Source organism: Bufo bufo, chromosome 5 (assembly GCF_905171765.1).
Source record: "Bufo bufo chromosome 5, aBufBuf1.1, whole genome shotgun sequence".
NCBI lineage: Eukaryota > Metazoa > Chordata > Amphibia > Anura > Bufonidae > Bufo > Bufo bufo.
Genome location: NC_053393.1, coordinates 376,632,862 through 376,653,952, shown reverse-complemented (window position 1 = coordinate 376,653,952; position 21,091 = coordinate 376,632,862). Strand labels below are relative to the sequence as shown.

The 21,091-nt window shown below is 44.6% G+C and overlaps 1 protein-coding gene across 4 annotated transcripts in view; it reads left to right on the top strand.

Annotated features, from left to right (window-relative positions):
• The window catches only part of SLC35B3 (solute carrier family 35 member B3), a 48,650-nt gene that overhangs the window by 15,033 nt on the left and 12,526 nt on the right, over positions 1-21,091 (top strand). For all 4 annotated transcript variants that reach the window (XM_040432911.1, XM_040432912.1, XM_040432913.1 and 1 more), the window contains exons 4-6: positions 8,401-8,555; positions 12,544-12,651; positions 20,229-20,326. In XM_040432911.1, coding sequence (XP_040288845.1) covers positions 8,401-8,555; positions 12,544-12,651; positions 20,229-20,326 — 361 coding nt within the window. The remainder of the gene's footprint in view (positions 1-8,400; positions 8,556-12,543; positions 12,652-20,228; positions 20,327-21,091) is intronic.

Here is a 21,091-nt window from a genome sequence, read left to right as displayed (position 1 = left end):
GATCTCTGTGTGCTTAGATATACACGTGTGAGCGTCTTGTTCGCCAGGGCGGGAGGATGCAGCGCGTGAAGATTCCTACTTCTTTATCAGTCCTTGGTTGTCCCACCAAGGACATTTATCACTAGTGTTGAGCGAGGCGAGCTTTGGAATAATACTGTACAGGGATTCATCTCCATACAGTATTAGAATCTATGGGCTCCAATGAACCGAAGTTGGATATTCGCAAAATCGCGCGTGACTCACTTCGGTAGTTGATTTTTAAAGTGGAAAACCACTTCGTGAATTACTAACCTCGGCTCATCGGAGCCCATACATTCTAATACTGTACGGATACAAATCTCTGTACAGTATTATTCCGAAGTTTTGAACAAAGCAATTTTGGATGAAGCATCTGAAGCTCGCTTCGCGCAACACTTTTTGTCACCAATCCACCGATCACCCAAGCCCCCCGTTCCTCCTCGCTGTGATTTGGGTCCTGATATACTAAGATATACGGCAATCTTGGTGATCAGGATCAATTTTCTGGGATACGTCAAATTTATTAAGATGCACATACCTTCTCTGACTCTAAACTACGCTTGACATTGAAACCCCCACCAGCTCAGAGCTGGCACACACACACATTTCAGCCATGGTGTACGCCAGTCTTCTAGTGAAAGTTCCAGTAAATATGCCAGGCTGCTGTCCTCATCCCTTCCCACCCCACAACTCCCAGTTTAAAAAAAGAAACTGCCACATGCAACATAAATTAAGGAAAAGTCACTTTTTTTGCAGCTTTTGGCTTCCTTCAGTTGCTGAATGTGTCGTGTGGCCCTTTTTAAAGGAAATCTGTCACCAGGATAATCGCTATTGAAGTAAAGCCATGGCCTAATAGCACTTAGTACCTTATTTCTAGATGTGCCTTTGTTCCAGCAATAGATGTTTTCTATCTTCTGAAAATCCAGTTTATTTGGTATGCAAATGAGCCAGTAAGGGGCCCAGAGGGGCGTCACTCTTGCAGGAAGCAGCCCAGGCACGCCTCCTGCTAGTGCCCAAACCCGGCCTCATGCTGGGAGCAGGGAAAAGGGGGGGCAGAGTTATGTATTGAATGTGATGTAGGAGGGGTGGGTGGACACATTGTGGCAGGAGGCATGCCTGGGCTCCTTTCTGCAAGAGTGACGCCCCTCTGGGCCCCTTACTGGCTCATTTGCATATCAAATAAACTGGATTTTCAGAAGCTAGAAAACATCTATTCCTGGAACAAAGGCACCTCTGGAAATAAGGTACTAAGGCCTCTTTCACACGAGCGTGACGGATTAGGTCTGGATGCATTCAGTGAAACTCGCGCCATTTTGCAAGCAAGTTCAGTTAGTTTTGTCTGCAATTGCGTTCAGTTGTTCAGTTTTTTTCTGCATGGGTGCAATGCGTTTTGATGCGTTTTTCACGCGCGTGATGAAAAAAAGTGAAGGTTTACAAACAACATCTCCTAGCAACCATCAGTGAAAAACGCATCGCACCCACACTTGCTTGCGAATGCAATGCGTTTTTCACTGAAGCCCTATTCACTTCTATGGGCTGCGTGAAAAACGCGGAATATAGAACATGCTGCGATTTCACGCAACGCAGAACTGATGCGTGAAAAGCAACACTCATGTACACAGACCCATTGAAAGGAATGGGTCAGGATTCAGTGCGGGTGCTATGCGTTCACGTCACGCATTGCACCCTTGCGGAAAACTTGCTCGTGTGAAAGGGGCCTAAGTGCTATTAGGCTATGGCTTTACTTCAATAGCGATTATCCTGGTGATAGATTTCCTTTAAGGCCTCTTTCACACGAGCGTGACGGATTTTGTCCGGATGCGTTCAGGGAAACTCGCACCATTTTGCAATCAAGTTCAGTCAGTTTTGTCTGCGATTGCTTTCAGTGTTTTCAGCACGGGTGCAATGCGTTTTGATGCGCTTTTCACGTGCGTGATAAAAAAATGGAAGATTTACAAAAAACATCTCTTAGGCCCCTTTCACACGGGCGAGAATTCTGCGTGGGTGCAATGAGTGAGGTGAACGCATTGCACCCGCCCTGAATCCAAACCCATTCACTTCAATGGGGCTGTGCAGATGAGCGGTGATTTTCACGCATCACTTGTGCGTTGCGCGAAAATCGCAGCATGTTCTATTATTCAGTGTTTTTCACGCAACGCAGGCTCCTCAGAAATGAATAGGGCTGCGTGAAAATCGCAAGCATCCGCAAGCAAGTGCGGATGCATTGCGATTTTCACGCATGGTTGCTAGGAGATGATAGGGATGAGCAACCCCGGACCCCATTAAAGTGTATTCACTGTATTATTTTCCCTTATAACATTGTTATAAGGGAAAATACATTTCACCTTTGTAACCCTTCCCATAGCTTTCTAGCAGCCTTAGGCTGAGTTCACACGAGCGGATGCCGTGCGTGGCATCCGCTCCGTGAAAGAGTTCCAAGACCCGATGCAGACTGCAGAGGCACGGAGCATTAACATGACTGATAATGCTCCGTGCCTCTCTGTGATCTCTTTACTATGAAATCACAGTTGTCACAGTGATTTCGTAGTAAAGAGATCACAGAGAGGCACGGAGCATTATCAGTCATGTTAATGCTCCGTGCCTCTGCAGTCTGCATCGGGTCTTGGAACTCTTTCACGGAGCGGATGCCACGCACGGCATCCGCTCGTGTGAACTCAGCCTTACAGTTAATAAAAACGTTACCTTTAGCATCAATCCTGGACTTATAAAACCGTCAAAAAACATCTTTGTAGCATATGCAAATGAGGGCTCGCAAGTGCCCAAGGGCGGCGTTACGCTCGTAGGTGCCCTGCTAGCTCAGCCTTTTCTTCGCTTCCCCCCGCCCCTTCCTACCCTCCGCCTGCCCATCCTTTCCCTCTGACCGCCTATCTACTAACTTGTTGTTTCGCTGAGATCCCGCGCCTGCGCACTCAGTCCGGCCGGCGCATGCGCACTGCGATGCCCATTCCTTGTACGGCATCACAGTAATTAATGCACATGCGCCGATGGACCGCCTCCTTTGTGGTGTTTTCGCGCTGTTAGCCGGCGCATGCGCAATAGTTACTGTGATGCCGTACAAGGAAAGGGCATCGCAGTGCGCATGCGTCGGCCGACGGGCTGAGTGCGCAGGCACGGGATCTCGGCGAAACAACAAGTTAGTAGATAGGCGGTCAGATGGAAAGGATGGGGGGGCGGGGGGAAGCGAAGAAAAGGCTGAGCTAGCAGGGCACCTACGAGGGTAACGCAGCCCCTGGGCACTTGCTGCCGGATGCAATGCGCTTTTCACTGAAGCCCTATTCACTTCTATGGGGCCAGGGCTGCGTGAAAAATGCAAAATATAGAACATGCTGCGTTTTTCACGCAACACAGAACTGATGTGTGAAAAAAAACGCTCATGTACACAGGCCCATTGAAATGAATGGGTCGGGATCAGTGTGGGTGCACTGCGTTCACGTGAAAGGGGAAAGGGGCCTTAGAGTTTTATTAAATTATGAAAAGCATTTTAGGGAAAATATTTTAAAATGTTACATGCAGTAGATTATGCTGGGTTTGAAACCTGGCTTCTGTATCTGCAGAGGATGAGCTAATTTCTCCATTGAAATAACATACACAATCTGCTGACCCAAGCCTGAATGTTAAAGGGGATTTCCAGGAATTTGATACTGATAGCCTATCTTCAGAATATATCCGACACCCGGGACCCCCGCCAATCAGCTGTATGAAGAGGCCCAGGCGCTCCATGAGCACTTAGGCCTCTTCCTAGGCCAGTGACGTCACCGTACATCAGTCACATGGCCTAGGTGCAGCTCAGCCCCATTCAAGTAAATGGGGCTGAGCTGCAATACCAACCTAATATACAATGTATGGCGCTGTGCCTGGTAAGCAGCGAGGAGGCCAGATCGTCAAAGAGCGCAGCAGCCTCTTCAACCAGCTGATCGGGCGGGGAACGTGGGGGGGTTGCTGGGAGTTGGATCCTGCCGATTTCATATTGATGACCTATCCTGAGGATAGGCAATCAATATCAAATACCTGGATAATCCTTTGGACAGTGGAGTTGGGAGGAAAAGTTGAAGACTGCCAGCTATCTTAAAGGGGTTGTCCACACTTTATTTTCACATGTACTGAAATACAGCACATAAAGACACTAATAATAATGCCTGTAGGAGATCTGCACCGATGTCTTCGTTACCATTCTGCAATGCGCCCATCAGCGGCCTTCGTTAAATAACACTGCACGTGGACTGGGAAACCAGTACAAGCGCTGCATTATTTAGTGGAGGCCACTGATGAACGGGTCTGATCATGTGTTTCTCTATCAGCAGCCATGTTCAAGATGGGAGAACTGGACTGAAAAATCAGATGCCGTTTAAACAAGTGGGTGACAGTCTGCTAATGAGGACATCTCTGCAGATCTACAGATATTGTATTAGTAAGTGGCTCTTAGGGTCCATTCACACGTCCGTTTTTTCTTTCCTGATCTGTTCCGTTTTTTCTGGAACAGATCTGGACCAGATCTGGACCCATTCATTTTCAATGGGTCCTGGAAAAAAACGGACAGCACAATGTGTGCTGTCCGTTTCCGTTGTTCCGTTTCGCATGTCCGTTTAAATATAAAACATGTCCTATTCTTTTCCTGAAAAATCGGATCCTGGTACAATACAAAGTCAATGGATCCGCAAAAAAACGGAAGACATTCGGATGTCATTACGTATGTCATCCGTTTTATACGGAATCCGTTCCTGGAAATTACATTTAAATTTAATTTAATTTTTTAAAGAAATCCAAACAACTTTATTTGCTTATTGAAATTTATACATGTTTCCGTTTTTTGCGGATCCGCAAAAAACGGATGACATACGGAAACATTTTCAGGAACAACGGATCCGCAAAAAACGGACCGAAAATCGGTTTATAGAAAAATACTGACGTGTGAATGTAGCCTTATATTGAGGATATGCCATGAATACAAACTGGGAAAACCCCTTTAAAAGGGTGAAGGTTAATTGCTATGGACACATTTGATGTGGAAAAAAAAATATTTAGATTTTTAAATAGGTTGTGATTAACTTACAGGGGTTGGGCGTACTGAAACCAAGCCAAGCGGGCTGGCGTTCTACTGTTTCCATAATTCCAATTGTAGTTAATGGGAGCTCTGCAAACAGTGTGATTCCGTAACTCCTGGAGTCACATAAGCAGTGTAGCTTGTTCTACTAGTCTGTTTGCGTAGCTCCTATTAACTACAATGGGAGTTCCGGAAACAGAAGAGCACCCGCCCACTCGGTTGTTTCCATAAGACCGGCCACCTGGAGTTGGTGCTTAGTCCCATCTAGCCATGGCAATGGCGAGATGGGACAACCCCTTTAAATCACATATATATACAGTTTATTAACCTGCTTCTAGTTTCCGAATTTTCTCACGTGGACGTGTCCCTCCCATGCTGTATGTCATGTCTTTGTGTCCAGGATGCTGCCTTCATTATCTCTGTCTGCACAGCTTCAATCCTGAACTGCTTTATCCTTCGCATGGCCGTGACTGATCTCTTCTCTCTTGTGCTGACAGACACTGATGCTAAGAAATAGATATTTTTTCTCTCTCTCTCACTGCACAGTCTGCTGTGGGTGCTCACACTTTCTCTGTCTTGTTCTCTCACTCTTTCCCTCTCACTCATTCTCTCTACATAGATGCACAGCCTCTTTGATCTCTCCCCACTTTTCCTGCAAACTGCCATGTGTGCTGTACTTCCCATCTATACCATGATACTGTAGAACTTGTACGATCTGCCCTTTCTGAAGACTTGGATGCTTTCCTACCTCTGCACAATCTTATCTGCTGTATATAACATTCTCCTCCTCCCTGCTGCTATCTCAGACATGCAGATGATGTCCTCTAGGACCAGTGTGCTATCTGATCTACAAACCCCAATTGCGAAAAAAAAAGTTGGGATGTTGAAAGCGAGACATTTTACTATTTCATGTAAAAAATGAACTTGATGAACTCAACCCAAACTCTTCTTCCGCAAAACCATGCTGCTGTGGTGGATGCAGTATGTGGTGTAGCATTGTCTTGTTGAAATATTTGAGGCCTACCCTGAAAGAGACGTTGTCTGGATGGGAGCATATGTTGTTTCAAAAACCTCTATATACTGTTCAGCATTGATAGGCCTTTCCAGATGTGTTAGCTGCCCGGGCCATAGGCACTAATGCAACCTCATACCATCAGAGATGCAGGCTTTTGAACTGTGCGCTTGATGGTCCCTCTTCTCTTGAGTTTGCAGGACACAGCTTGATTCACTGGGACAGAGCAGTTGTAGTTACACTTCACCACCACTGCAATGTCGACAGTGTGCAGGTAAACCATAAAAAGAACACCACGCATATCTCCATCAAAAAATGTATGGTGGACATAAAAAAAAAATAGTCCACGATAGGGCTCCATTCTGCCATGCTGATTTGTCAACTGCTCTTAAAGAAGGTTAGAATCAACGTGATATAGAATTTTTTTATTTTTTTTAATCATTAAGTGAAGTTCATGTCGCAAAGAATTCAGGCCATCATGTTTTCTGTCATATTTGCCATCTGTCTATATTCTACAAAATAAAAAAGCTGGGTTCAGATCCTCTCATTGTAGAGATTTACTGCGTGCCTGGGATTTTGTGTACAAGAGTTGCACAGATGCTACTGCAACAAAAATGGCAGGATATTTTATTGATGATTGTTTTAAAAAGTTGCTTCATGTTACATTTATGAAGCAAATGAGCAATAAATTAGACTACTTTCACATTAGCGTTTTTTGCAGATCCGGCATAGATCTGCAAAAACGCTTCCTTTACAATAATACAACCGCATGCATCCGTCATGAACGGATCCGTTTGTATTATGTCTTTTATAGCCTTGACGGATCCGTCTTGAACACAATTAAAAGTCAGTGGGGGATGGATCCGTTTTCTATTGTGTCAGAGAAAACTGATCCGCACCACATGGTGTTTTTGGTGCAATCCCTTTCGTTCAGTTCAGTTTTGTCCCCATTAGGGCTCTTTCACACTTGCGTTGTCCGGATCCGGCGTGTACTCCATTTGCCGGAATTACACGCCTGATCCGGAAAAATGCAAGTGAACTGAAAGCATTTGAAGACGGATCCGTCTTCAAAATGCGTTCAGTGTTACTATGGCAGCCAGGACGCTAATAAAGTCCTGGCTGCCATAGTAGTAGTGGGGAGCGAGGGAGCAGTATACTTACAGTCCGTGCGGCTCCCGGGGCGCTCCAGAATGACGTCAGAGCGCCCCATGCGCATGGATGACGTGTCCATGCGATCACGTCATCCATGCGCGTGGGGCGCCCTGACGTCACTCTGGAGCGCCCGGGGAGCCGCACGGACGGTAAGTATACTGCTCCCCCGCTCCCCACTACACTTTACCATGGCAACCAGGACTTTAGCGTCTTGGCAGCCATGGTAACCATTCAGAAAATGCTAAATGTCGGCTCCGGCAATGCGCCAAAACGACATTTAGCTTAAGGCCGGATCCGGATTAATGCCTTTCAATGGGCATTAATTCCGGATCCGGCCTTGCGGCAAGTGTTCAGGATTTTTGTCCGGAGCAAAAAGCGCAGCGTGCTGCGGTATTTTCTCCGGCCAAAAAACGTTCCGCTCCGGAACTGAAGACATCCTGATGCATCCTGAACGGATTTCTCTCCATTCAGAATGCATGGGGATAATCCTGATCAGGATTCTTCCGGCATAGAGCCCCGGCGACGGAACTCTATGCCGGAAGAAAAGAACGCAAGTGTGAAAGAGCCCTTAGTCTACTTTCACATTGGCATTTTGGCTTTCCGTTTGTGAGATCCGTTCAGGATCACAAGCGGTCCAAAACAAATCAGTTTTGCCCTAATGCATTCTGAATGGAAAAGGATCCGCTCAGAATGCATCAGTTTGCCTCCCATCTGTCTCTATTCTGCTTTGGAGGCGGACACGCTTGCAGCGTTTTGGTGTTCATCTGACGAAACTGAGCCGTTTTCTATGACACAATCTGGCACAATAGAAAATGGATCCGTCCACCATTGACTTTCAATGGTGTTGAAGACGGATCCGTCTTGGCTATGTTAAAGATAATACAAACAGATCCGTCTGTGCAGATCCATGATGGATCTGCACCAAACGCGAGTGTGAAAGTGATCTAAGCAATGAATGGGGACAAAACTGAAGCGTTTTATTCCGCTATTGAGATCCTATGACGGATCTCAATAGCGGAATTGAAAACGCAGATGTGAAAGTAGCCTTAGTACAAGGGTGTCCATCCCTTTACACACCACAGATATAAAGGGTTTTTGTTTTTTTAGTTTTTTGTCAGTATGCTCCTAAACAAGATTGTCTTCCTTATCTTTTCAGGATACCTGCAAAAACCTACATGATAATTGCCTTCCTTACAGTGGGCACCATGGGTCTTTCAAACACTTCCCTTGGGTATCTGAATTATCCTACTCAGGTTATTTTCAAATGCTGTAAACTGATCCCAGTGATGATTGGAGGCGTGTTCATTCAAGGTAGGCATTCTTCTTTTTGTCCAAAATAAAGGCGCATTTACCCACGCAGACGAGCAGCAGATTGTCAGGATTGCTCGTTAAGAGGAGGTGAAGTGCTGCGAGGACGAGCGGTTGCTATTGCGATCCCTCGTCCTAATACAGTTGCATTATTTCTGGGCAGCAGATCACTGTACAGATGGCACGATCTGCTTCACATAAACCATACGACGGTTTCATCCGATGAACAAGCATTTCCCTCGTTCATAGGGTGTAAATCAGGCATGCTCAACCTGCGGCCCTCCAGCTGTTGCAAAACTACAACTCCCAGCATGCCTGAACAGCCTACAGCTATCAGCAGGGCATTGTGGGAGTTGTAGTTTTACAACAGCTGGAGGGCCGCAGTTTGAGCATGCCTGGTCTAAAGCCACCTTAGGCCCCTTTCACACAGGCGAGTATTCCACGCGGGTGCAATGCGTGAGCTGAACGCATTGCACCTGCACTGAATCCTGACCCATTTCTATGGGGCTGTGCACATGAGCTGTGATTTTCACGCATCACTTGTGCGTTGCGTGAAAATCGCAGCATGCTCTATATTCTGCGTTTTTCACGCAACATAGGCCCTATAGAAGTGAATGGGGCCGCGTGAAAATCGCAAGCAAGTGCGGATGCGCGATTTTCACGCATGGTTGCTAGGTGACGATCGGGCTGGGGACCCGATCTACACTGCTCAAAAAAATAAAGGGAACACAAAAATAACACATCCTAGATCTGAGTTAATTAAATATTCTTCTGAAATACTTTGTTCTTTACATAGTTGAATGTGCTGACAACAAAATCACACAAAAATAAAAAAATGGAAATCAAATTTTTAACCCATGGAGGTCTGGATTTGGAGTCACACTCAAAATTAAAGTGGAAAAACACACTACACGCTGATCCAACTTTGATGTAATGTCCTTAAAACAAGTCAAAATGAGGCTCAATAGTGTGTGTGGCCTCCACGTGCCTGTATGACCTCCCTACAACGCCTGTGCATGCTCCTGATGAGGTGGCGGACGGTCTCCTGAGGGATCTCCTCCCAGACCTGGACTAAAGCATCTGCCAACTCCTGGACAGTCTGTGGTGCAACGTGACGTTGGTGGATAGAGCGAGACATGATGTGCTCAATTGGATTCAGGTCTGGGGAACGGGTGGGCCAGTCCATAGCATCAATGCCTTCGTCTTGCAGGAACTGCTGACACACTCCAGCCACATGAGGTCTAGCATTGTCTTGCATTAGGAGGAACCCAGGGCCAACCGCAACAGCATATGGTCTCACAAGGGGTCTGAAGATCTCATCTCGGTACCTAATGGCAGTCAGGCTACCTCTGGCGAGCACATGGAGGGCTGTGCGGCCCTCCAAAGAAATGCCACCCCACACCATTACTGACCCAATGCCAAACAGGTCATGCTGGAGGATGTTGCAGGCAGCAGAACGTTCTCCACGGTGTCTCCAGACTCTGTCACATCTGTCACATGTGCTCAGTGTGAACCTGCTTTCATCTGTGAAGAGCACAGGGCGCCAGTGGCGAATTTGCCAATCTTGGTGTTCTCTGGCAAATGCCAAACGTCCTGTACGGTGTTGGGCTGTAAGCACAACCCCCACCTGTGGACGTCGGGCCCTCATATCACCCTCATGGAGTCTGTTTCTGACCGTTTGAGCAGACACATGCACATTTGTGGCCTGCTGGAGGTCATTTTGCAGGGCTCTGGCAGTGCTCCTCCTGTTCCTCCTTGCACAAAGGCGGAGGTAGCGGTCCTGCTGCTGGGTTGTTGCCCTCCTACGGCCTCCTCCACGTCTCCTGATGTACTGGCCTGTCTCCTGGTAGCGCCTCCATGCTCTGGACACTACGCTGACAGACACAGCAAACCTTCTTGCCACAGCTCGCATTGATGTGCCATCCTGGATAAGCTGCACTACCTGAGCCACTTGTGTGGGTTGTAGACTCCGTCTCATGCTACCACTAGAGTGAAAGCACCGCCAGGATTCAAAAGTGACCAAAACATCAGCCAGGAAGCAAAGGAACTGAGAAGTGATCTGTGGTTACCACCTGCAGAACCACTCCTTTATTGGGGGTGTCTTGCTAATTGCCTATAATTTCCACCTGTTGTCTATCCCAGTTGCACAACAGCATGTGAAATTGATTGTCACTCAGTGTTGCTTCCTAAGTTGACAGTTTGATTTCACAGAAGTGTGATTGACTTGGAGTTACATTGTGTTGTCTAAGTGTTCCCTTTATTTTTTTGAGCAGTGTATATAATTTTCCCTTATAACATGGTTATAAGGGAAAATAATAGCATTCTGAATACAGAATGCATAGTAAAATAGGGATGGAGGGGTTAAAAATAAAAAAATTAACTCAGAGTCCACTTGATCGCGTAGTTGCGGATCTCTGTCGTCTTCTGTAATGTTGAGCTGCCGGCTAAGGACCTGTGGTGACGTCACATCACATGATCCAATCAGATGGTCCCTCACCATGGTGATGAACCATGTGATGAGCACAGTGACGTCATCAAAGGTCCTATTCCTGTGCACAGCAAAGAAGAAGACAGAAGAGAACCCGGGCTGCGCGATCAAGTGGATTAAGGTGAGTTAAATTATTTATTTATTTATTTTAACCCCTCCAGCGCTATTTTACTATGCATTCTGTATTAAGAATGCTATTATTTTCCCTTATAACCATGTTATAAGGGAAAATAATACAATCTACAGAACACCTAACCATAACCTGAACTTCTGTGAAGAAGTTCGGGTTTGGGTACCAAACATGCCGATTTTTCTCACGTGCGTGCAAAACGCATTACAATGTTTTGCACTCGCGCGGAAAAATCGCGCATTTTCCCGCAACGCACCCGCATCTTATCCGGGCAAAAAACATGACGCCCGTGTGAAAGAGGCCTAAGTCTTACTCGCCGATCCCCCACAGCTTCCATTCTGACTACTGTCTGGATTTTGTGTAATTTTACACTGTGCTCTGCTAAATTTTACCAAATCTTGGATAAACCCTGAATGATTGTGTGTAATAAAACCTCCAGAATTCAGGCTGCATTAATGGATTGTTGGGAGAGGCTCCTGGCAACTTTCTTTACCTAGTTTGTGGCCTTCTTAAAACTTCTAATGTTTATACAAAATTAGTCGATGTGATGAATAATATATATAATTTTATTTATTTTTTTTAATTATTTTTTTACTTTGCATGTTGACGTAAAAGTAAAGTAATCATCAGATTGCAATTTGTATAGAGCAGGCATGCCCAACCTGTGGCCCGTCAGCTTTTGCAAAACTACAATTCCCAGCATGCCTGAATAGCCTACATACATTATGGCATGCTGGGAATTGTACTTTTGCAACAGGCGGAGGGCCACAAGTTGAGCTTCCCTGGAATAGAGTAATGGAATTTTCTCCATTATCCTATACAGAAATGGCTATATTACAATTAATTGCTGCCACCTTCTGGCCTGAATTGTAATATACAAGTAATGAGCCTGGAAGCCTAGTACAGGCTCATAACTGACATGGAACGCCTTCCCCCATCTCTGCCGGGGGGAGGCGTTTCTGCCCATGAAGCGCACACATCCAGGTTTACAGCCTCTCAGATGCCGTGGTCACATTTGACAACGGCATTTGAGGGGTTAAATGTCTGCAATTGGCTTTACCACCGATTGCAGACATTAGCTGTATGCAACGTATGTCCTGAAGGGGTTAAGATTACCAAAGAGCTTGAAAGGAGTTGCATAAAGGAGACCCCAGAATGTCTTCCACAACTTTCCAGGGCAATTAGAGATTATTCATTCCGAGTCGAATTTATTTGGACCCAAATGGAATCACCCGACTGATGCAGCCGAATCGAAACCTAATTGAATTTTAAGAAATTCGCTCACAGCTACTTATAAAGTTTTCTTTGCATAGCTGATGTATGATTATATAAAGGAGCCAGTGTGGAAATAATTAGTTTTTCTTTGTCCACAGGGAAGCGGTATAATGCTGTGGATGTGACTGCGGCTTTATGCATGAGTGCTGGTCTCATATGGTTTACACTGGCTGATAGTACAGTTGCTCCAAACTTCAATGTGACAGGTAAGGCGTTTGGGTACAAAAGGGCTTCACAGTCTGTAATTCTGCTGCTGCTGTTGAATCAATAAAGGGTTTTTTGGTACTTAGATATAGATGTACTAGCCTCAAGATTGTGCCTTTCCTCTGTAATTCCTCCAGAAAACATTTAAAATGCATGTGTAAACAGGAGGAAACCTATTAAACCACAGATGCTACCTTCTAGGTTTGATCCTGCTAATTCAAATAATACCTGTCTTGTGAAATCTGGTTGCGGATGTCACGCGAAAAAATACTTATTCTTTATTCAAATGAGGGCTTCACTGCACCAACAGGATTGGAAATTGGAGGTACAGGAGGTGCTAGGCCCCTCCTTTGATGCACTGAAGCCCTAATTTCTCAGGAATACCACAACCGACTGGTTGCCACCAAGACATGTATCAGCAGAATCGACTGTACCAGGCAGTATGCCTAGTTTGAGACCGGCGGAGGTCCGGTCTTTTAAGATGGGGCATGTTCGCAAATAGGGTTGTTTCGGGTATCGAAATATCGATAACCAATTGATACTTTTGTCCCAGTATCGGTTCAGCCCAGTATCAGAGAACATGGAGCGCTCTGGTGTCAGCGCTCGCAATATTCCCTCAGCAGCACAGGGGAGAAGGAGTCACTCTCTCCCTCCCCCTGTATCTCCGCTGCCAATGAGGAGAGAGAGGGGCGGGCGCACTGTGCTACCAATGGTTTTAATATTGGGAAGGGGAGGGCACACTGCGCCACCAATGAAAATTAACGTCTAATACAGGAGGCGGGTGCGGCGGTAGAATCACATAGCCTGCACCCGACCTCTATGACAGGGCGCTGCAATCAGCGGCAGTCAACCCCTCAGATGCCGCACCTGAGGGGTTAACTGCAGCTAATCGCAGCTCCCTGTCAGAGGCAGGGTGCCGGCTATGTGATTCTGCCACCGCACCCGCCTCCTGTATTAGACGTTAATTTTCATTGGTGGCGCAGTGTGCCCTCCCCTTCCCAATATTAAAACCATTGGTAGCACAGTGCGCCCGCCCCTCTCTCTCCTCCCCAGTATAAAACAAAAAATATAATAGAAAAGGACTGTTCGATTATGGGCCGGACTTTCCATAAAATGCGGAATGCACGCTGCTTTTTTTTATATTTTTTTTTTTTTCGCGTGGTATCGAGTATCGCAATACTTTTTTATGTTATTGAAACCGAATAAAAATGTTGGTATCGCAACAACCCTACTCTCAAATGGCACAGGGCTAATATGTGCTATCATCGGTAATGCTGATTGCAGACATTTAATCCCTCAGATGCCATAGTCTAATGTGACCACTGCATCTGGGAGCGCTAATACCAGCAGCCACACACCACCTTACCCTGGCTGAGATCAGGGAGGGAGGCACATACTAGTAGTAGGCCAAAGCCTGTACAAGGTTTCCAGTCCGATTACTAGTATATTCCAATATAGGCCTACAGGTGGCAGCACTGCATTGGAATATACGGAAATCAGTATTCTGTAATGGATAGATATTCATTACAAAATGCAACCCAATGATTGCATGTTATAGTAACTTAAGTTGACTTAAAAAAAAGTGTAAAAGGTTTTAAGAAATAAATGAAAATTCATATCGCCCCTTACCTAGAATAAAAAATAAACAATAAAAAAAAATCATGGAAATTGCCCTGTCCAAAAACCGCCCCTACAATTAGAATATAAAAATATTTATCCCCATACAGCGTAAAGGCAAAAAATCTAAATGGCTGATTCACCTTTTTTCATCACTTTGCCTCCCAAATACAATTGAATAAAAAATGATCAAAGTCAAACACCCTGGTGGTATGAAATAGTATCAAACTACAGATTGTCACGCAAAAAATGAGCCCTCATACAGCTCCATAAACATAACTATAAAAAAGTTATGGGGTCAGAATGTGGCAACGAAATGAGATTTTTTTACAAAGGGTTGTTTTTTTTTTTTTGTTTTTTTTTACCAGTATTAACACAAGAAAAAAAACGATATATATGTGGTATTGTAGTAATCGTACTGAATGAAGGGCACAGGTCAGATTTACCATATTGAGAATGCTGGGAAAAAAATAACATAAAACTGTGGCAGAATAATTTTTTTTTTTTTTCCAATTCTACCCCATTTGGAATTTTTTTCCCCTGCTTCCCACTACATTGAATGCCATAGTAAATGGTGCCATTAAAAAAAGTACAACTTATCCCGCAAACAACAAGCCCTCATACGAAAAATAAAAAAGGTATGGCTCCAGGAAGACAGGGAGTGAAAAACGAAAACAGAAAATCGCAGGGTCCTGAAGGGATTAATAGTTGATCCTGCTGACAGATGCTCATTAAATAAGTTGACAAGTGGGTGTTACCATTTTTTATCAAAAAGATGTGTCTCTACACATCACAATACCGAGGTCTAAGAAAATTTGTGCCAACACTGTTTCATGAGGTATACCAGTATTTGGGAAAATATGACTTAAAGGGGTTCTGCACTTTCATTTAACTGATCTATCCTCTGGATAGATTATCAGCTTCTGATCGGCGGGGGTCCGACACCCGGGACCCCTGCCGATGAGCTGTTTGAGAAGGCAGGAGCGCCGCGGCCTTCTCACTGTTTACCGCCGGCCCAGTGACGTCACGACTAGTATCAACTAGCGTGGGCGGGGCTAAGCTCTGTTCACTTGAATGGAGCTTAGCCGCGCCCATGCTAGTTGATACTAGTCGTGACGTCAGTGGGCCTGCGGTAAACAGTGAGAAGGCTGCGGCGCTGCTGGAGCGCCGCTGCCTTCTCAAACAGCTGATCGGCGGGGGTCCCAGGTGTCGGACCCTGCCGATCAGAAGCTGATGATCTATCCAGAGGATAGATCATCAGTTAAATGAAAGTGCAGAACCCCTTTAAGCACAGCACTTACTTAGATTTTGTCTTTTAACCACCTATACGCCTTTTTACAGCGGTCACTAAGGGGCCTTAGGCTGGGCTGCTGCTTTTTTACTGCGGCCCAGTGCTCACATAAGAGCCGTGGCCCTGCTCTAACAGCCCGGACTGACAGGAGTGCCGATACGGGCCGTTTAACACTTTACATGCCGCGGGCAATGGTGCCCGACGCATATAAAGTGCTGACAGAGGGAGCGGACTCCCTCTGTCTCTCATCAGCACCCTGCAAATGCGATCGCGGGGTGCCGATGTGCATGAAGGCTTGCAGGGGTGTGATGTAGGCCCCAGACCAGCCTTCAGTAATTTCCAGCAGGCTGCACCTCTCTGGCGCAGCCTGCTGGTCAATGTTACAATAGCATTGCCAATAAAATGCAATGCACTATAGAGATAGTATTTTGATTGCTTTTAAAATGCAATGCACCGTCTGTTATAGTCCCCTTGTGGGACTATTAAGCTGTAATAAAAAGGGAAAAAAACACATTTATTAAATAAATAAAAAATTACGCTTTTTTTTTTCCATTGAAAATACGCTTTTCAATGGAAAAAAATAGCAAAAAAAATAAAATCTCCCCCATATGTTTAGTATTGCCCGGATTAAATAAATATCACATAAATTCTCCCCTACGGTGAATGACGTAAAAAAGAAATTAAAAACAAAAAGACAGAATTGCTAATTTATTCTTAGTTGCCACCGAAAAAACAAGCGATCAAGAAGTGCTATGTACTCCAAAATGATACCAATGAAAAAAATTCAAGTCGTCCCGCAAAAGACAAGCCCTCACACAACTCTATAGAAATAAAAATAAAAAGGTTATGGGTCTTGGGAAGCGGCAATGCAAAAACATTTTTTTCTTTTAAAAAAGTTTTATTGCAAAAAAGTAGTAAAACCAGGGCTGTGGAGTCGGTAGATAAATGTTCCGACTCCGACTCCTCAGTTTTATGTACTTCCGACTCCCCGACTCCGACTCCTCTGTATTAATATGCGAATGTATTTTATACATTCCTTGAGGGAAAGAAACGCAACCTACCACAGGACTACTGGCTGGGAAGCCAACAGTCTACTGTATTGCACAGTTTAAGCAAAAGACAAACACAATGAAAACAAAGGAGGATCCAGGAAGGGGCATTTATTCTAAAACATGATTTTCCTAGGAGAATCCCATAGTCATGTTTAAAGTTTAAGCTAACAATCGGAGTTTACAAGTTTTTATAGCCTTAGGCTACTTTCACACCTGCGTTCAGGTGTCCGCTCGTGCGCTCCGTTTGAAGGGGCTCACGAGCGGTCCTGAACGCAGCCGTCCAGCCCTGATGCATTCTCAATGGAGGCGGATCCACTGAGAATGCATCCGCCTGCCAGCGCTCAGCCTCCGCTCCGCTCAGTGAGCGGACACCTGAACGCTGGCCGTGCGGAGGCGAGCGGATCCGTCCAGACTTACAATGTAAGTCAATGGGGACGGATCCGCTTGAAGATGACACCATATGGCTCAATCTTCAAGCGGATCCGTCCCCTATTGACTTTCAATGTAAAGTCTGAACGGATCCGCTCAGGCTACTTTCAGACTTAGAAAATTTTCTAAGTTATAATGCAGACGGATCCGTTCTGAACGGATGCAAACGTCTGCATTATAGAAGCGGATCCGTCTGATGAAACATCAGACGGATCCGCTCCGAACGCTAGTGTGAAAGTAGCCTTAGCTAAATGACAGCAGTTTTTCCAATGGTTTACAGCTTCAGTCTTGATCTATTGGCCCTCCATTCCCTTCACTTATACAAGTGTCTCACTCTCTAGTCCTGCAAAAAACATATTTATTTAATCCCTTATCAGGTTACACATGGACGCTGCGTTCCCTGTAAAAGCAGAAAACAACACTATGGAAAGTATAAGTATTGCCGCTCCTAATTGTGCGTTGCGTGCCATATAGTGAAGCACATGAAAAGCATGCTTCTTCACGGTCACTTAACGTGTTCGTTTTGCGGTTACGTGAGGCACTGCATGCATTGGTCTTTATTCTTACAGTAGAGAAGTCATTAATTATAACTTTTTGTGAATTGGGACATTTAAACTTGCTTTTTTTTTTTTTTATTCCAATCTAAATTTAGTAGGAGTCGGAGTCGGTGCATTGTTTGCCGACTCCGACTCCAGGTACCCAAAATTTCCCCCGACTCCGACTCCACAGCCCTGAGTAAAACGTAAAAAAAATATATATGTATTTGGTATCACTGTAATTGTACTGACCCAGAGACTAAAGGTATTATGTTATTTTTACGTAAAATTTATAACGTAAAAACGAGTGGCCGTATAGCTGTTTTTCCCATCTCCCTCGCTTTTGCGAAACAGTTAGGGCTGTTTCGCACAAGTGAGTGCCGTGAGTGACATCCGCTGCATGAATGAGAGCCAAGACCAGCTGCGGACAGAAGAAGTACAAAGCATTAACATGATTGATAATGCTCCGTGCCTCTCTGTGACCTTTTTGCTACAAAGTCACAGTGACAACTTTGTCTCACTGTGATTTTGTAGTAAAAACATCACAGAGGCACGGAGCATTATCAATCATGTTAATGCTTTGTGCTTCTTCTGTCTGCAGCCGGTCTTGGCTCTCATTCACGCAGCGGATGTCATGCACGGCATCTGCTTGTGTGAAACAGCCCTTAATAAAAGTTAATCAGAAAGTTATGCGTACCCCAAAATGGCGCCATCAAATACTACAATTTGTCCCGCAAAAAACATCATGCTGTGCTTAGGGAGTCTAATGTTGCCCCCTTACCAAGTCTCATCAGGAAGCTATATAGAGAAGGAGAGTAAAAAAAATCGTTTCTATGCCCCCACCAGAACAAGCCAAACGAACGTAAATTTTAGTCCTGCTACTTGCTGTCCTGGCCAAGTTAACCACTCTACAGGACAGGCAAATGTATTTTAGCCCTTTTATTCAAGAAGAAACTGGACAACTCAGGAGATCGACCTGTAATAATAGCTGATTACTTCCCTGACAGATCCTGCACCAGGGCTCTGTATTCCCGGATGAAGCGCTGACATTATGTTGACAATATGTGACCACTACAGCCAATCCCTGAACTCGACAGTGCACTGAAGACACCAGTGATTGGCTGCAGCGGTCACAAACTGTTGATTTTGGCATCATCGCTGCATCTTGGAAAACGGAGCCTTGCTGGAGAACTGGAACTGCGGCATGGGATCCATCAGGTAAGTAACCATTTGTTCTTTGTCTCCTGTCACTCCTCTGAGTTGTCCAGTATCCTCTTGAAACCGGGCAACCCTTTTGAGGGCTTGTCCCACCAGACGAATCGATGATCACTTTATCAATGAATAGTCTCGGCAATCCGAAGGGATGCATCAGCCTTCACCACCAGTTGGACTACACGCAAAACAGATCCCCCCACCGTTTTTAGTTTTTTTTTAATCAGGGGAGGACAATGTCTCTAAGAGACCATAATAATGTTCTACCTTGCTTCCTGTGCATTTTATTCTAGTGAAGACTGAGGAACATATCAAACTGAATCTTTATGAAACCATGAAATTCTGTCTAATTGAGCTGTCTCTGCTTATTATTGTGTGGTTTTAGGACAACGGACTTTATGCAGACTCTCACTTTCTAAAGTTTACTTGCCAAAAATGTCTGGCTGATGTTACTTTACTGTACTTGTCTTAAATGCAAATCAAATCTATTACTTTTCTTCAAATGAGAGCGGAGCGGAAATGTTCAGTACCCGAGTGTATGCAGTATGCAAATATCAGTAATTGGATTTGCTCACCATGGCGTTTTAACAAAAGTAACTGTAGTCACAGTAGCGTATCTCTTTGTATATAAAAGTGGAGCGGAACAGACAATAAGAAGGGGGAGAAAGAAGGCTATGAACTGGAGTTTATTACAACATATTATTCTTTGCAACGGCGGTGTATTAGGTAACATATGTTAAATGAGTATTGACACTAGCATATGCATGGATAAATGCACAAACCAGCAAAAAGTCTTGCAGGCATCGGGGCTTTCAGAAAACATACTACTTTCTCTATTTTATATTAACTTTCAAATGAAAAATTCTTAAGGATTCAGTTGCCTAAGGGTAGCAGTTTGGATGCTAGTTACTAAATGCCAAATTGACTTCACTTGACTTTTACTCATAAATTTCTCAGAAACATTGATACATAAACTAGTCTGATTCCAGCTGAAGCTTCCACTTCCATAATTTAATCAGATTCCTTTGAACATTGTGAGGGACAAATCTATTCAGATGACATTTTTGCCTAAAGGGAGCCAAACTATTCAGCTAGTATAAACAAAGCGTACTCTCATGCTGTCTCTTACAAATATTCGGATCATAATCTCGCTCGGATGAGGGTTTCCATTGCTTCCTCTGCGCTTAAGCCGACGCTACGCTCCGAATTTTAGTTTCTAAGTGCTGCTTTTGTACGGTCGACGTCATCAATTAGTAGATACATCATCGGAAATGTGGCCTCATCTGAGGGCTTCTGTGACTACATAAAGCTTTAATTAAAGTAACTTCAATGTTGAGGAGTAAAAACAAGGTAACGGTATACATAGTGTATTTAATTTACTACTGTACATTTTAGGTGTAATAGTAGATTTAGATATTTTTTTTCATTTTTCTTTTTTTAAGGTGTGGTGCTTATATCTTTTGCACTCTGTGCTGATGCTGTAATAGGAAATGTGCAAGAAAAGGCTATGAAATTACACAATGGCTCTAATTCAGAAATGGTAAGGAGTGCTGCATTTTTGTTTGTTACTTTGAGGACCTAAAAAGAACGATAGCTGGGGTCTTGTGTATATCATGCCATCTACCGGATTCATATTTCTCTTCCCCAGCCACTACATGGATGTAGGTGCTATATAATGCTTAATTTCCCGTAAACAGTGGTGGTCAGCCTACCACACTATTAGATAGATGTCAGCTGAACCTGCCATTTTTAACAGGACTGTACGATCATTTAATGTGCATAAGGGTGTCACTACTCGAGACAACAAACCATTGCCAGAGGTGTCTGACAGTGGCTTAGTGGCTACTTTCACATCTGCGTTTTTGCTGGATCGGGCAGGGAATCGGTAAAAACGCATCCGTTCAATAATACAACTGTCTGCATCCGTTCAGAACGGATTCGGTTGTATTATCTCCCCCCAAAAAAACGGTCTTGCTCAGTATCAGCGGTTTTGTGTGCAGCATGGGAACGCAAAGGAATGCATTCTGATGCACTCTGTTCAAGTTTGTTTACTTTTGTCCCCATTGACAAAGAGTGGGGAGAAAACGGAAGCGTTTTGCTGCGGTTTTGAGATCCTGTGACGGATCTCAAAACTGTACAACAAAACGCAGCTGTGAAAATAGCCTAATTCTGCTCTCCCTATCGAGATCACATGCATAACATACCACATGTCCTGCATTTCCTGTTTGCATTGGAAAGGGAACTGTGTACAGTACGTGTCCACCGCAAAATGGTAACACTTTTGATCTTGAGATCAACGAAGATC